The following is an 18,778-nucleotide window of genomic DNA, read 5'->3' as shown; positions in this document are numbered from 1 at the left end:
CAATCAGCACCACTTTTCCTGCCCTCGCTTCACTTTCAGATACAAATCGTTATTTTGCAAAAACAAATAAAAACTCCGCAGAAAACTGAAAATCAGATTGACAGTTCCGTAACACTACCTTCATCGTCCAATTTCAGGAACCAGTGTCAACCAGATACATTTTATCAGAGGCTTAATTTTTTTTATTTAATTCCAAGAATCGGTGCTTTTCCGGCAACACGTTAACTTGGCGCTAACATTAAACACACTGCCTAAAAAGCTGATAGATTCATCATTATTTTCCCTTGTAAATTAAAAAAAAATCGCACTTGGCGGAGCAATTGACACGTTTTGTATGGCAACTGTAAGCCATTCAATGACATTCGACAATATTTGATTTTTACGCTTAAAACCAATCTTTGAGAATTTCAAGCACCAGTGTTTAAATCATGCAAGTCCGAAAAAGTACTTAGAGAGCTGTGATACCTGCTCCATTTTGCTCGATAATTTATCTATTTATTACTTTATCTGTCTGTTTATTTAGCAACCGGGAAATCTTAATAATTAATTAACCTCTTTTCATCATTCATGATCATAAACCGATTTCTAAATACCCACCATTAATATTTGGTGAGATACGCATTATAATATACAGTGAAAAGTTTGTTTAAGCGATTTATAATGTGTCATCAACACAACATGCCAAGTTGGCGCATGCATATGTAATTGTTAACTTATTAATATTTTGGTAAATGCATAACGGACAACCCCAATACATATAGCCTTACGGTTAACCTGCAATTACTGTATATCAAAAAATTGACTAAGTTTGAATTTCAAATACTACCTAAAATGCACATAAGATTTCTACGAGTCATTAAGTACTTAAACATTTTATATTGACTGGCGTCCCATCCAGGTGTGGATCCTCCTTTGTACGCCTAGCACCGCCATTTATTCGACTCCCCATTGAGAATAAAAAAGACAACTTGATGGACGAACAAAAATAATAACGGGATCGGTGCATAACAACCAATTACATCCTGCAAAACAATATTTTTTCGGAAGCTTCGATTTTGCAAATAAACCTCGTAATCAATAATTAAGATGTATATACTATCTAGTATTCATAAGGCTTTCATAAAAAGTAAACGTTTATTTAAATTCGCATCATATATGGAAAGGAACTCTCTCATTTAATGATTGAAAATGTCACCTAATATTGTAATACTGTACAATCCATCAATGCCGTCCATATAGATAGATAGATAGATAGATAGATAGATAGATAGATAGATAGATAGATAGATAGATAGACATTTTTATAGGCAGTCATTCTTTACACATAGCATATGAACAAGTGCAAAATAATCAAACAATTTCAGTTATCTATATCGTAATACATTATAACATTCAGGCTTTCTAGTCCAGCTATTTGACAGATTGTACGAACATTTCTAGATAATAAATTAAGGCCTTAGTATGTGTTAAATGCTTATTTTTAAGATTACTAAGGTAGCTTTAAACACAGGCCTGTTTGTCATGAAGATTAACACTTTCATATAACCTGACCGCCTAGAAAGAAAGAAAGAAAGAAAGAAAGAAAGAAAGAAAGAAAGAAAGAAAGAAAGAAAGAAAGAAAAAATCCTTACCTTAAATGCGACCGGGAGTGTTTTGTTGCATCTCCAGTGCGAAGGCAAAACTGAACACAGGAAGTTGGGACTGTCAGTCCGGACCAGCTCTCCGGCGTGATCTTGTAGAACTTCCACCACGGTGCGCGTTTCTGGCCGCGTCCTCCCCGGGCCGGGGGCACCTAGCGGCCCGCTGCTTTCTCCCATCTTGCTGCAAGGGAACGACGTCGAAGGTGGTGTGAACCTTCTGCTGGTGGTCGGGTCTACAGGAATACGCATCACAGCACCCTGGTCAGAGTTGCACAACAGCACGGTGGTTTCTTGAAATGGTTTAAGAAGTATTTTTTCTGAATAATACTGGAGTACTTTAAAATCAGCGTTCAGGCTGTTTCTGCAGTCCCAGTTACCGTCCGACTGTAATCGCGTAGTGAGCAGAGGTTTGCCTCGTGCACTCACCGGGTGCCTTCGCTATGCCAAGGCGTTACAAGCACATCCAGTCACAATTTATAGCTGTTTTCTTACAAACTAAACGTCTGAGGCTGCAGTCTGTTCGTGGAGCTCAGGGTGCAATCTTCAAAGTGTTAACAGGCTGCTTACTTAAACCGCAAAACTTGCCGTCCCCTTTATTCTCGCAGTGTCGCTTACTTTATGCAAATCAAAAAGCCACTTTCGTTGCTGCACCTGACAGTATGGACTCTACTGAAAAGTCACAGTTTGAACAAAGTAATGAAATGTTGCAAATTGGAGTCGTGAGCAATTGTGTATTAAATACTCATCAGATGCCCTTTGCCGAAAACCACTCGAGACATTAATTTCGAAAGCAAATCAATCTTTAGGTATTGAGGAGCACCAAAGGTGAGGTTAACTCATGTGCTTATCGAAGAGAGGTCGCTTTGTTTTTCGGGTTCAAAGTGGGTTTTGCGGCCGGTGGCAATCCTCTTCCACAAACCTCGTGAATGACAGTTTACAAACACTCGCTTCTCTCCAGATCTGCGCCGTCTCGGTTTCCCAGCGCAAACTGGAAAGAGTTCAAGTCCAGAACAACTTTGACAAGATATCGCGCCCTCAAGAACTTGATGTCCAGCGTGTTTCCCTGAAGTAGAGGCGACGTTTAATCATGATGCAAAACGGTGTTTTTTTTGTTTTCTCTGTTAAAAATACTGTCTTCGCACCAGTTGATTGTGAAAAGTGGCAAGACTGAAAAAAGTAAAACTCGATAAAGCCGTGTAAATGTTGCAAAGCGTCTCTTTTTCAAAGGGACTTCTTTTTTGGTTTTGCTTCCTCCCCTCCAAACCTGCTGACAGTTGAAATCTCTTCTGACGATAACGAGACAAGATAAAACAAATAAAATAAAAGAGTCTCTTTTTAGCGCTACTACGGTTCGGCTGAAGGAAAGAGTGCCACAAATTATTTACTCAAGTCAGATTAGGGTAGCGAGCTAATGAGTGACTGATCTTTAAACCAATCAGCTTTGTGGGCGGTGCCAGGAACTGGCAAATCAGGCCGTCCGCAAAAGAGCTATCAAAACAGAACAGCAGAAAAAAACTCGTGTAAAACAGTTGGGAAACAATAATGTTGTAGTCTTTTCTTTTTATTGTAAAGCGGGATATTAGTTTCCGAGGTCCGGAGCGACTCTCTCATGTGATTCGCCTGTGTGATTTTTTTCCTATTTTGTGAAGAGAAATGAAAGACGGAATTAGGGAATCTTCGCACGCAAGACCCTAAAAGCAGAAGTAGTAACTAACTTTTAAGTGTTATAACATCGGAGTTTCTTCCTGCGTGATCTGAGTCAGAGATTATTGCGCATTTAGTAAACCGGCTGGCGACTATGAATGACAAAACATTTTACTGAAGTGAAAGTAGGTACACCAGCGACAGTATCGCATATTTTCTCAGCCAATTTATGCTGATTTTGTGGTATTTATCCACTGCCGTTTGATTAACCAGGCGCTTGTATGGCATAATGCATTTTAAATGTATTCAAATCCATCTTAATGCATTTAAAAGATATTTCTTATCAGCAAATTGATTGGTCATCATTCATCATTTTATCATCTTTTATTTATCTAGAGTGTTAATTACTAGCACATTTAACTATTAATTTATGAATAAGTATTACTTAAAAGAAATGAATGAAGCCACACCCGGAAATTAAATAAAAGTGCAAAAACAGAATTACAGCTACTACCCATTTTAATTAAATCCAAATCGTGCCCGTTAGCTTTTAAATAATGTATATTTTCAGTGTTTAATTTTACACAATTTTTTAAATTGAAGGTTTAAATTATATCAAGCCTTCCTATTCAAATGGAAGACGAGCGAATTGTACATCAGGGTTTCCTTCATCGCTTGATAGCTCGGTCAGTTATGCATTTAATAAAACTTTTTGGAGGAAATGCAATAGAAAAAACTAGTAAATTAATTTTACTTTAGTCTGGAAAAAAACGTAATAAAGTGTATACTGTAGTAATAACCCCTATCTTAGCATTGTATGCAATCCTTTCTTCTCCGATTTAAGCTACGTTTGTGTTTTTATTTACTGTTAAAGAAAGACATTATTCTCGAAACAAGAATATCGCAAGTAAAACAATACAGGGATTTACTAGCGCTAACATTTCACACAACAATATAAATGTATTTGATTTATAATTACTTTAAAACAATTCATTATTTTACATCACTCTGTGGAAAGTGTGGCATGATCAGATTTCAAAAGCGATTTAGTCACAAAACCTCGAAATAATCCGATGCTTAAAAAGGAATTCCAAGGTTGCCCACGATGAATGGTTCTCAGATAGTTGTGGCTTCTAATAAAAATTATGCTAGCGTGACTTTTTTCAGGCGAAGGTCTACTTTGCAGTATATGTCGTGAAAGTAACAGCAACCCAGACCAGATAAATACCCACAAAAATTCATTACAAACCACCCTGGTCTTTTTACAAGTCGATACTCAAAATTTGATACATTAGCATCACTTTGGTACGCAGGTGTATTCCAAGATTTGAGGAAACCTCTTGAGAAACGTACATTTTATTATATATTACAATGAACAGATGCACAACAAATCTTACGTTGCACGTCTGCATTATCCGTTATGATGCCTGCAGCATGTATGGATGTATGTAAGCGTGCACGTTTAACGGTGTCTTGGAATAGACTGCGCCATGCTCGTGCAGGCATAGTAAATCTATTTAAGAAGGCATATATGTAAAATGTTTGAGAATAAACGCTTAGAAAGAAAGAAAGAAAGAAAGAAAGAAAGAAAGAAAGAAAGAAAGAAAGAAAGAAAGAAAGAAAGAAAGAAAGAAAGAAAGAAAGAAAGAAAGAAAGAAAGATTTTCTAGTGTGTGTGTTTGTTTTAATTGTGTAATATTATGAAATTAACTCAATTTGCTCTTTTAACATTTTTAAATAATACTTGTATTTGCAATTGTTAAGTGATATATAATTGTTATTTTTGCTTTATTTTATTTTAAGTAAATATCGCTGTATATTAAGTTTTAAATTCCAGTTTACTTTTTATACTCATTTAGGTTTTGGTCTGCACAAGACTTTTATGCTGCAAGCTTTGAAATGCACGATATATACTTTTTACCCGTCTTAGAAAAATATTCACTTGAAATTTGAAATGTTCGGAACGTTTGCATTTGGGATCAGTTGCCACACCCTAGAATACTTCTGAATTTCACAGCATTAGCGAAGTTTGACCGCTAGTGAGCGCATTTGTCATTTCAAAGAGCACGATGGTGTTGAAATGCATTAGAAAAAAAAAATACCTGAATGCAAATCTGAATGCGCTTTTAAAGTCATAATCAAAATATTTTAATGCACTGGGAACATAATAATAATAATAATAATAATAATAATACAATAACAACAACAATAATAATAATAATAATAATAATAATAATAAGAAGAAGAAGAAGAAGAAGAAGAAGAAGAAAAAGAAGATGAAGAAGAAGATGAAGAAGATGAAAAAAAAAGAAAAATGCTATGAAAACTTTGACATATATGCATATAACTTTATAATCACGTGATGGCGTGGCAATCCTATTCAAAATGTTCAGATTAAATTTAATTATAATTAATTATAACTAACAGAATGCCATGGTATTTATCAGTTCTAATTCTCAGAATGTTTTGTACTGTGAATCGTTTTGACGTTTTGGAAGGAAACGTTGTAAGCTGAATACTTTACATTATTAAATTAATAGCATACAAATTGATACCTTGAAGTTATTAATGCACCTTTTCACTTTGGTTGTAAATACAGAGGTTTGTACATTTATACCACTCTGAATGCGACTTAATAGCAAAAAGCTAAAACGTGAAAATGGTATAAAAAGTGATATATAGAGATATTATTTAGAAAGAAAACTTCATAAACGCTTATTTGTAATGTTTCTGTGTTTGCCGCTTTAGCGTTTGCATATTAAGCTTAGTGTTAAATAAATCAGGATGCTCAAAATTTGAATATATAGTAGCGTTTATAAGTACATTCTAGTAAGAAAATTTTTGTTGCTAAAGCTGCAGAAAGCTTAAAATGAAAGTATGGGGAGTAAGTAATAAAACTGCTTTAATAGTAGATAGATAGATAGATAGATAGATAGATAGATAGATAGATAGATAGATAGATAGATAGATAGATAGATAGATATGAAAGGCACTATATAATAAAGAGATAGACCATTTCATATTGATGATTTAACGGCGTCTGATTTGTTAAATACATTTTAAAACGTTTTTCAGTGTTTGGAATATAGTGCCATTAAATGACTTCCAAATCTGGGGCACAGGAGACATGGCTAAATGGGAATCCTAAAACCAACGCAGCACTGCACTCTTCACCTTCCCCTCTAAACGTTATTTTCCTCCCCCTTTTTCACTTAATTTTATTGAAAACAAATGTTTATGTTGTGAGTATATCTCCAGATTAAAGTCTTGCTGAAAGAGAAGATTACCAGAAAGGTAAGTAACCCCGTTGTAACTACAGTGAGCGGTTCCAATGGGTAGATCAAGTGGTTTGTGGAGACACCGAATTATGAAAGGGTATAGCTGTTTAGGGGTGTGTGGCAGCGGGTTATGTAATGCGTTGATCTTCATTTGAAACGTCTTGCTTTGTCTTTTGTGACTGGAATGAACTGTGTTGCAAGGGCTGTGTTCCGATAGCCGATAAAGGTGACCGTCAATGAATTAAACGGCGAGAGATACGCTGGACAGCACAATGCACATGACGCTAAATATGAATTTTTCAATAAGTAATGCTTTTGAGGATGACGTTGTAAACATTGTCCTTTTTTCTCAAAATTGCAAAAGACACGCAGATTAAAAAATAAATAGACGTTAAATGACAAAAATAAATGATCTGAGTGTAGGATTAGAGAAGGTAATAAGTTGTAAAGACCATAATAAAATGCAACTGCGTTCTCATTTCAAACGAATGATATTTAGGAATGAAAAGGTATACAATTTTATTAAACATTTAAAATATGATGCCATTTTTTTGTTCCTATAAAAATTGGTTATACCATATTTTTATTTCAGACGTTAAAAACTGATTTGATTATGTTTAAATTTTAATTCCGCAGTAACACTTTATAGATTTTAGATTAGATTAATCCCGTTCCTATTAAATCATTGTTTAATTATACTTCACTTTTAGTTGGTTTGAAAACTCTCTTTTAATGGAAGGATATTCCATTTTCGCATTTTTTCGTGATTGTTTCCCATTTTTGCTTGAAATTGCAGTGATGCAAGAACCGTGCAGGTCTTTTACTTTAATAGCTATTAAATGCTTAAACATGAATTATTTTTAGTGAGTATTTGAATGGTTTATTATTATTTACTTACACCATATAGACGAATGCGCTAGAATGCATCAAATACATAATACTAAGCATACAGCCGTTTCATTGCGTTATTTTTCCATATCTGCAAACTGTGGGCACTGATAGAAAATATCAGCATGATGTGAAGTTCAAGTATCCATCCTTCCTATCCATTATATCGTTTAACAGTAATCATAACATGTTTGAGACAGTAGAAAATAATATGAATATGGTATCTAAAATTAAACTACATTAATCGATAGACGGGTTTTTGGTTTTGGTCTTTGGATTAATTGGGTTTAAGAATATTAATGCATTATTCTTCTTGACCGATACATTAAGATACATTTTTTACATGATAAGTAACAATCGGGAAGGTTAGTTTTCAGCATCTAATTTTTCAGACTATAAGCAAAATCTGTATAACACTGCCTTAGATTAAACTTGTTGTGAGTCACACTGTTAATGGGATGCATTTCCCCGGTTAGAATAATTTCTCAAAGTTTTCAAACAGAGAGGATTTCAGGCATAAAGAAATACAACAGTTGACACTCATCGAACTGGCTGTCGGAGTGCACACACCACACGTACACGAGATCGAAAACTGCGAGGCAACATCAAAAGACCACATGAAAACGGAGCTAACGGTGTCGGAGCGCAGGGACTGCAGCTTGCGAAATGCACAAAGTTTCCTAAAGACCGCAGGCTTCGTGGAGAGCAAAGACTGCATTATGGATTCATTTTTTTAAAGATTATTTACTATTAGATAAATATTATATTAATGAAAGAACGAAAAAAAAACAGTGAAAAGAACTGATTGTTATTACCGGTTTGTACAAAATCCCAAATCCTTTGAAATATAATTTTATATAACATCAGTGTAAGGTCCAAATTACAAATGAAAAAAGCGTGCATACTTTAATAAAGTAATCAACAAAGCTGTCCTTTTTGCACCACCAAACTTGATGTGTTTTAAGACTTTGAAAGCCAGCCACATCGTGTCAGAAATACATCGAAAATAATTCTATCTATCTATCTATCTATCTATCTATCTATCTATCTATCTATCTATCTATCTATCTATCTATCTATCTATCTATCTATCTATCTATCTATCTATCTATCTATCTATCTATCTATCTATCTATCTATCTATCTATCTATCTCTGTCAGATAGAGTCTTATTGTAATGTAGACTACACAGGCGCTTGCTCTATTTTTAGTGGTCTTTGACTTTCAGTACTTTCAAGCAAGAGAACACAAAGGCTACTGAATGCACACGGACGTTTTTTTTTACATTTGCTAGAGCCGAATTAATCAATAGTCACGTGGTCACGTGAAATTGAAGAAATTGTCTCCTGCCTCGTCTGCCTTAGGTGTAAAATTAGTATACAAGTTAAAGTTCGTTTTAAACTTTCTTTCTTTCTTTCTTTCTTTCTTTCTTTCTTTCTTTCTTTCTTTCTTTCTTTCTTTCTTTCTTTCTTTCTTTCTTCAATCATATCATATAATGTTGCAGAAAGTAAGACACATAAGTGAGACCTTAAACTGTTTTCATTGCTCTGCCTTCCTCACTTGTCACCAGCGGTCGCAATGGGACGTGTGATATTCCTGGGAAGCGTGTTCTCGATCCTGTTTACATTTTCTTTTTATCTTTTTACAAATCAAAGGCAAATTCACTCAGAATTTGATTTTTTTTTTCGAATGCAAGACATGCCACCAAAATTGAATTCTAATTGATAACCATGTTATTGATGCAGGTCCCTGAGAACCCATATTAACCTGAAATTTAAAGGAAGCAGCAACACACTGGCGCCGTGCAACCAAAGACAACAATGATGACTGGCCATATCTTATCTGAATTATGAAAATTTGTAATGCTAACTTCACTATCCTTACCGCTTTCTATAAAACTTCTATTCAAAGCCTTTTATCTTTTCTTTCCTTGTTTTGTTCATTTGCCATTAATTAGTTGAAGAAAAACGTTTAAAAAATTAGATGGCAAAGTATGGAACATTATGCCAAGATATCTTCTTATTATTCCTCTGGAAAACAGGGGAGTGCAAAAAGCCAAGACTATTTTTAGTGACCTTCATCTGCAGAAGATGCAGAATTAGATGTTCATGTTGTAAAACTATTGCACCCCCACCAAAAAAAAAAACAAAACAAAAAAAACCACAAAAACATTAATATCAGTAGGTGATGGGATAATGATGAAGCACATGAGTATTATGTGTCTTCATTATAATTCAGTTCCATTTAGAAACCCAGATCACTGTGCACATTTACTTTTACATATTAATATAATATTTACATCGCTCTTGGTCTCTCTGTCTGTCTCTCTCTCTCTCTCTCTATATATATATATATATAATATAAATATTCTCTCTCTATATATAATATATAAATATATATTATATATATTACATTTGTGCAATATTCATATATATATTTTTGCAAGTATATGCATATTATATATAAATGAATTATCCACATATATTGTATAGGACAAATTTATACTATATAAAAGCACCATGAGAATGGGAAAGGCACTATATTAATAAAAGTTATTATTATCCATCCATCCATCCATCCATTTTCCAACCCGCTGAATGAACACAGGGTCACAGGGGTCTGCTGGAGCCAATCCCAGCCAACACAGGGCACAAGGCAGGAAACAATCCTGGGCAGGGTGCCAACCCACCGCAGGACACACACAAACACACCCACACACCAAGCACACACTAGGGCCAATTATTATTATTATTATTATTATTATTATTATTATTATTATTATTATTATATACTTCATTGTATTTCATTGCATGTGACATGTACTGTACTGTTTTTTAATTCTACTTTACTATTTGCATTGGTCAGAGCTTTTTAGCAAAAGAAACTGCTAAGGAAAAAATTGATTTCACTTGAATATATGCATTTTTATCTACTATATATCTCCCATTATGGTAGCACAGTGTTAGCACTGTTGCCTTACAACAAGTGGACTGGGGTTCAAGTCCTGGGTGCTTCCTATGTGGAGTTTTTAGATTCTACATGTGGGTTTCTTCTCGGTACTCCAGTTTCCCCCCACAGTTCAAAAACATGCAGGTTATGTGGACTGCTACTGCTAAATTGGCTCTGATGTGTGTTTGTGTGTTCACTCTGCAATGCCCTATCCAGAGATTTGTTCTGTCTTGCATCCAATACTCTTAAAAATAATAGTTTGATTATGGCATTTTATACTTTTTTACTGGATCGTGTGGTCCCTTGTTGAACAACATTGCTGACAAAGCACCATTTAATTTTGGGAAGAGTTCCTTGTGCTTTGAAAAACTTCCTCATATGTAGAAGAAACACTGGAATCTTTAGATGTTTGGTAAGTCACCTATCGGGACACTAACAGATTAAGAAAGCCTGACTTAGCCTGTGTTATTATATGCAGCAAGAGTCCTTTTAAATTTAGGACCCATTGATATTTCACAAATCTGTCCCCATCTCTTTATGGTTATTTATTGTGTTGAGCCTGTTGTGGACCTAAATAAATAAAGGTTCTTTCTGGAACCTTCATGTGGATGTTTTTTTTTTTGGGAACCATTCTGGCACCTTTATTTATAAGAGTGAGTGATGGCCAGTATAGGCTTCAGCTTCCCTGTGATCCTGCTCTGGATATTAGAAAATTTAGAAAATGGAAATATAGATGTATCCTATAAAAAAGTTACCAGATATCTGACTGATAGCATTATTCATTTGCAAAACTGGCATTTACTGTTCAAGAAAAAATTCCTAAAGCAGTACAATCGTTTTACTCTTTCCTTCCCAAATAGCTCCTTCCTTAACATAGCTTCAAACACAACCTACTGAATTCTGACAATGAGAGCTCCAAGGAGTATCACTGCAAGTTCAAGGAACCCCAACACCAGACCACTGGCACCTTGCATCACTAATATAACCTCAGCCTCAAAAATGCAGTTCTTCAAAGTAGTATTCTATCTTTTTATGCATGATGTGCAGCAATTTCTCAACAGAATTTGGTGTGTCTTGGGGAGCCAGAGCAGAAGAATTCCAAAATTCAATACATCTTATGGTAATAAATAGTATACTATTTTCACACATGGCTCTTTATGCTTTCACCTACAGGCTGTTATGTTTAAAGTTACATAATCTGAACAAGGCATTTACAGTAAAATATCACAATAGTCCAAAACTGTTTTACACTACCTTTGTAAATAAGGCTTGAATGACCAGTGAAAAAACAAAGAATGTTTTTATCTTCCAGTCAAAGTGGTTCTGTTTGATGAGTATATGAATATGTTGAAAAGTCTTTGAGTTCTACACTTTACCGAGGTAGTATAGTGCAATCCTGTGCTGCCAAGCCACCCCTGTTTGCCTCTCATTGTCTTCTGCTGTGTTGTGCACTGTCTACATTTCATATATAGTAGGGTAGTTAAAAGGATTTTTTTTTGTTTGTTCTAAAGAATTTTATGTTGTACTTTTGTTACACTTTCAACAGTACGTGCAGACGCCTCACTTTCTGGGAGCTGGGAGGAAGTCAGGTTAAGTGTGTGTCTCGTGTAACGAGGGGTGCTGTATGTGTGCTTCCTGTACTCTGGTGGAGGAACTGCATACTCCTCAGTCAAAGCGTTCAGTTCATCTGACTGCTAGAAACTGTTTCATCACAATATTAATAATGTCTTTCAATTGATTTTTTAATTTGCTGTTGATTATTTCTATTTATGTCTTACAACCTGCTCATCTTTTTTGAAAACTTGAAATGCACACGTACAAAAGCTGCAATTTACCTGTTACATGAATTGCTTTTGTTTGCAGCAACTAATTCATTTTTGAGTAAAATTTCATATTGGGGCAAAAAAACTTTAAAAATTTAATTCTGTGATTTTTTTTGAACATTTTGATATTCATTTAAAATATTTTAAATAGCAGGATGTTAAACAGTTCTCTTAAAAAGCTCTGAAGTGTGTTTGAAAATATTACTCTTATGTACGTGTTGTGCTCACATATGTTCGTACAGAAAGAGGATGGCTGCAGTGACATTACATGGTATTTATATAATGCAACAGAAAACCAGTAAATATTAATAAAAATGCTCAGAACAGATATTGCATAGAGTAATATTGGTTCCTATGAAATAAGAAGTTGCGAAAAAGATAACAGGAATTTTTTAAGATAAAGCTAATTAATAAATTGTGTATATAAACACATTTTAACTTCCACACAAGCAGAGACTAGTAGCTGAATCCAGACGGCTTTGATTGGTGAATCAATTTGCATAAACAACCAATTGTCGTTAAGTTAATTATGCCTATCATTTTAGAATTATCTTTGGGGAACGTGTTCTCATTGTGAGATTAGCCGAATATCGGAACGTCTCATTCCTCTTTGTTGCAACAAGCACTAATCCCTTACTTATTTTCTGACTACACAGATGTTTCATTTCTTAATACTATAGACAGACACTGTGGGATGGGTGGCTAGATTTCATTAAAGCTTTCTTTATTACCGTCAAGTGGAGGAGCGGTAACACCAAAAGAAAGGTGTAGCATTGGTGAAATGAGGTGGATTAGAAGATTATCCTCTCCTCTAGATGCCCAGGAAAGAATGTAACCAGATAACTTCACTACAAAGAAGTAATTTGCTCAGAAATAAAACTCGTAATGATGCCCTCAGTCTTTATTTGGCTAGTCCTGCCTTACTGGATTTTAAATGCTTCTTTGGTTTTAACATCCCCATTACTATTGCTTTTATTAAAAAAATGTCAATATTCTGAAAATGTTGCCTATGGCAAAGCTATTCAGTGCTTTGGACGCTGTTGGGAAGCCTTTATTAAGAATAGCTGCTTTTATAGCTGTTTGTGTTGGAAATGCTTAGAAAATGCAGACGAGAATAAGGTTACCACATGAATCCATTAATGCTGGGTGCTTTAGTGCCTGATGCCATTTCTTCATTGTTTTTTTAAATTAAAATTATAATCTTTTTTCAGTCCTTTGAGCTTAAGACACAACCCATAACGGGTGCTCGACTACTTATCTTTTCTTATATGTACAGTAAATCTCAAGGGAAAGCTAGTCAATGAAGCGTATCAGAAAGCAGTTCATGATTTTGTGATACAGAAATTCTAAAATCAGCAACCAAGGTGCACTACTAACATAGCATATGTGGCAAGACATGACAATAGGAGTGAAACCTTTCTCATTTCATTAGTATATACACGTCAAGGTCATGGGAGCTGGGACCACACCAGTATTGATTCGGGTTCCAGTCTGTTACAAGATACACTCAGGCACTCGGCCACACTCCCTTATGAAGGCCTAAATACTGTCAGCAGGTAACTTAGCATGAACTTCTTTGAGATGTGGAGAAAAAAAAATAGATTGCCCAGACACAAATAAATCAAACAGTCAGAGTTTGAACATGCAAACTCTACAAAGACAAAGCCCAGCCCAAGTTTCAAATTCAGTATTCTGGAAACACGAAGCAAGCAGCATTCTCTGTGCCACACAGGAAAGAAATGATTTGTAATTGTAGTAAATTGGCAAACAGTAGGTTAGACACACCATTTACTTGATGAATTAAGGATTACATGATAACTTAGATGACAACAAATGCAACAATATTGTATACCACTTACACAAGAGAATAAAATCCTACTTGAAATAATATCCATGAACAAATTTTATCCATCTATAATTTGAGTACTTTGAGAGTCATTTGAAATTCTTTCTCTGCCTTCCTTATTGTGGCCTTAATTTGGGTACAAAAAGAACTCTGTTGAACTTTGCATTACCTTAGTGTTAGATTCAATAGTGCAGAAGAACTATACATCATAAATCTTTTTATCCCAGCTCATTGTGGTGGATACAAGACTTGGACTCCAAAATTCTGCTCATCCTCGCACATGTTGAATGGCAAAAATGCACACCCAGGCTTGCTACTCTAAGAACAGAAACCACAGCTCTTTCCAACATCATGCATTTTAATTTATAAGGGGGATTAGAGTTTTCTACAGCTGCCTTTCCCATTCTTGGTCCTGGCAAAACCCAGGGTTTGCTGGTTTTAGTTACAACTGGGCTCTTACACAATAAGTAATTGTCTAAATTAGAAACAAAGAAAAGATATTGGTCTGAATAGAACTTCTAAATTAGTTTCATGTATAATAACAGTTATCATATGTGATCTGGCTGGGATGCAAGGTGCACATAATGTGATGCCACCATTCTTGTATCACATAACAAAAGAGTTAAGAGGGAGCCAGTGAGGAGGCACCTAGTTTGAGAGATGAGCTCATTGCTAAAGTTGATTCTTTAAAATACTGTTGCATTGTTTATTATGTCTTTAAAAAGAAATCAGTCCTCTAAGTGGGTGTGTTTGCCTTCCATTTGTTTGCGCAGTTCTACTTAAGACCGGTGAGCATCATCTAATGCAATCTATCACTTGTGGTTTCCCTTCCACTGTTCCCAGATAATGAAGTCCGCACAGTGTTAATCACTCAAAATCACTATTGTGGATAATTAAAAAATGATATGCATTTGGTTATTCTCATAATGAAAACAATCAGATATATTTTCTATAAAAAGAATTTCTCCATTTTTTACTGTGGATTTAGCATATATATATATATATATATATATATATATATATATATATATATATATATATATATATATGTGTGATAGGCGGCCAGCAGCTCAACCCAGTCGGTACACCCTTAGGATGGAAGGATGGGGAGAGGCAGCAGTTTTTGGACACTGCTTCCCCCGAAACACTAGATGGTAGCTCCCCTGGAATGTAACGGTGATTTCCGCAGGGCCTCCCTTGCGACTTGGAGTGTGTTTTCTCATCCCTGTTGGGTACCATGGGTGCCGCCAGGAGGAGCTGTAACAGGAACAAAGGAACCATGCCCTATTCATAGCCCAGAAATACTCACAAGTCATGAGAATGGGAGCTCAAATGTACTTCCAGGTTGAAGAAAAGCCAATTCTCCACCTGACCCGGAAGTGCTAGCAAGTCACATGGACAGATGGGCAGAAGCACTTCTGGGTCAAGGACTATATAAAGGACTGTTGGAGACCCAGCAGGTGAGCCGTAGTCGGGAGGAGTAGGACAGAGCTTGATGGGAGGTGTGGAGGAAAGAGTATTGTGGAAATTTATTGTTTATTTACTTGTTTATGGTGGCTGTAGTGCTTAAAAGGCACTTCGAAGAAGGAGAAACAATTAAAAGAGCTTATTCGTGCTTTTACACTGTTGTCACCTTTGGTGTTCCTGTTATACAGTAAGTTAGGTTCTTTTCCATGTTCTTGATTATTTAGATAATTTATAGGTTTTAATAACTAGATGTACAACTTGTTTCAGTTGCTTTTCTCCTTTCATAGTGATTTTATGCTAGCATTGGGTATTTTGTGTTAATAGTTTTTTTTTACTTTTGCTAATTATTGGGTACTACACTATTGGATATACCTTCAACAATGTTAAATTTAAGGATATTGAACAGAAATTGGTCACAGACCCAAAACCATTAACAGACATCAATCAATGCTATTTTACATCACTTGAATTAAATTCTGTTGTCTATCAAAGCTATTGAGCCCCCACAAGTCTATTTAAGCTACATATTTAACTACATGACATTGTAAAGTACTCTTAAAAAGCATTCATTTAATGTAGTCTACTAACACATGTAATTGCATGCTATTAATACAGTTTTTTCTTAATGTGACTTATTGTAACAAACTTACTTCATAAACAAAAATGTGATAACTGCCTTTGGGATGAAGTAAGTAAACAAGTGTGAAATGCTCAAACTTTCATATAGTTACGTTAGTCGCCAAACACACCTGAATGTTACACCATGTGCACATTTCTAACTTGTTAGCTCCTTATTTACCCACTTCAGAGCCTTCTTCCATTTGTTACTTCTTCTAAATCTTGGGATAAGCTTGTTTTGCATTATATGTAAACACTTTTAAAAATACCCTGCATCTCCTCAACTGCCTCTACACTTAAAAGCTTTGTCTTACTTAGGCTTTGCCTCATCTTCTCAAAGTTTGCCCTACTAAAATTATATTTAACTATTTTTGTTTTCAAATATACCCTCTGCCTAAACACTGTAGAATATTTTAAATTATGGTAACTAGATCCTAATGCTTCAATCACCTGTACCCCTTCAATTCTATCCTGATTATTATAGAAAACTAAATCTAGATATGTCTTCTCTCTTGTTGGTGCTTTAACATACTGAGTTAAAAACAGTCACTGATTAAATCTAAAAAACCCTGCTTCTGTACTCCATTGTACAGTCATATGAAAAATGGGAACCCCAATAAGCCTGCATAATAATTTACTCTACTTTAACAAAAAGATAACAGTGGTATGTCTTTCATTTCCTAGGAACATCTGAGCACTGGGGTGTTTTCCAAACAAAGATTTTTAGTGAAGCAGTATTTAGTTGTATGAAATTAAATCAAATGTGAAAAACTGGCTGTGCAAAAATGTGGGTCCCCTTGTAATTTTGCTGACTTGAATACATGTAACGGCTCAATACTGATTGCTTGCAACACCAAATAGGTTGGATTAGCTCATTAAGCCTTGAACTTCATAGACAGGTGTGTCCAATCATGAGAAAAGGTTTTTAAGGTGGTCAGTTGCAAGTTGTGCGTCCCTTTGACTCTCCTCTGAAGAATGACAGCATGGGACCCTCAAAGCAACTCTCAAAAGATCTGAAAACAAAGATTGTTCAGTGTCATGGTTTAGAGGAAGGCTACAAAAAGCTACCTCAGAGGTTTAAACTGTCAGTTTCAACTGTAAGGAATATAATCAGGAAATGGAAGGCCACAGGCACAGTTGCTGTTAAACCCAGCAGGTCTGGCAGGCCAAGAAAAATACAGGAGCGGCATATGTGCAGGATTGTGAGAATGGTTACAGACAACCTACAGATCACCTCCAAAGACCTGCAAGAACATCTTGCTGGAGATGGTGTATCTGTACATCGTTCTACAATTCAGTGCAATTTGCACAAAGAACATCTGTAGGGCAGGGTGATGAGAAAGAAGCCCTTTCTGCACTCGCCACAAACAGAGTCGCTTGTTGTATGCAAATGCTCATTTAGGCAAGCCAGATTCATTTTGGAACAAAGTGCTTTGGACTGATGAGACAAAAATTGAGTTATGTGGTCATAAAAAAATGTGCTTTGCATGGCGGAAGAAGAACACCGCATTCCAAGAAAAACACCTGCTACCTACTGTCAAATTTGGTGGAGGTTCCATCATGCTGTGGAGCTGTATGGCTAGTTCAGGGACTGGGGCCCTTGTTAAAGTCGAGGGTCAGATGAATTCAACCCAATATCAACAAATTCTTCAGGATAATGTTCAAGCATCTGTCACAAAGATGAAGTTACGCAGGGGTTCAATATTCCAAAAAGACAATGAACCAAAACACAGTTCGGAATCTACAAAGGCATTTATGCAAAGGGAGAAGTACAATGTTCTGGAATGGCCATCACAGTGCCCTGACTTGAATATCATCAAAAATCTATGGGATGATTTGAAGCAGGCTCTCCATGCTCAGCAGCCATCAAATTTAACTGAACTGGAGAGATTTTGTATGGAAGAATGGTCAAAAATACCTCCATCCAGAATCCAGACACTCATCAAAGGCTATAGGAGGTGTCTAAAGGCTGTTATATTTGCAAAAGGAGGCTCAACAAAGTATTGATGTAATGTCTCTGTTGAGGTGCCCAAATTTATGCACCTGTCTAATTTTGTTATGATGCATATTGCATATTTCCTGTTAATCCAATAAACTTAATGTCACTGCTGAAATACTACTGTTTCCATAAGGCATGTCATATATTAAAAGGAAGATGCTACTTTGAAAACTCAGCCAATGATAAAGAAAAATCCAAAGAATTAAGAGGGGTTCTCAAACTTTTTCATATGACACTGTATGGTGCTGATTTTTAAGGGGAGATATAGATACCTACTCATTCAAAATTACACATGCAAGTCAAAGGGACCACTCAGTGTATGGTGGAATCAACCTGCTACTATGAGCTGAGCATAAAGGTGGTAAGATGAAATTATTGTATGAGAATGTTTCTGTATCACCAAGTTGGTGCCCAATTGGCAGATTCCACTTAAAAATGATGTTAGTTGCACTTTAACTTGTTGTCATGTCCTGTTTTTTATTAATAGTTATTTTAAAAGCATCTGTACAATTTAAATCAAGACTTGTATATTAATCTGCACTCCTTTGGGATGTGGGAGGGAAATCAGAATTCCAATGCAGATAAAAGTAGAACATGCAGACTTCACACAGACAGTGATGTGGAAGT

The 18,778-nt window shown here is 35.5% G+C and overlaps 1 protein-coding gene across 1 annotated transcript in view; it reads right to left on the bottom strand.

The window, feature by feature from the left end:
• Nucleotides 1-18,778, bottom strand: part of runx3 (RUNX family transcription factor 3) — a 126,237-nt gene that overhangs the window by 62,510 nt on the left and 44,949 nt on the right. Inside the window, exon 3 of the mRNA XM_051919028.1 lies at nt 1,632-1,873. Coding sequence (XP_051774988.1) covers nt 1,632-1,873 — 242 coding nt within the window. The remainder of the gene's footprint in view (nt 1-1,631; nt 1,874-18,778) is intronic.

The sequence above is a fragment of the Erpetoichthys calabaricus genome, chromosome 14, assembly GCF_900747795.2.
Source record: "Erpetoichthys calabaricus chromosome 14, fErpCal1.3, whole genome shotgun sequence".
Classification (NCBI taxonomy): domain Eukaryota; kingdom Metazoa; phylum Chordata; class Cladistia; order Polypteriformes; family Polypteridae; genus Erpetoichthys; species Erpetoichthys calabaricus.
Note: the sequence above shows the minus strand (reverse complement) of the source record. Positions and strands in the feature narration are given on the sequence as shown.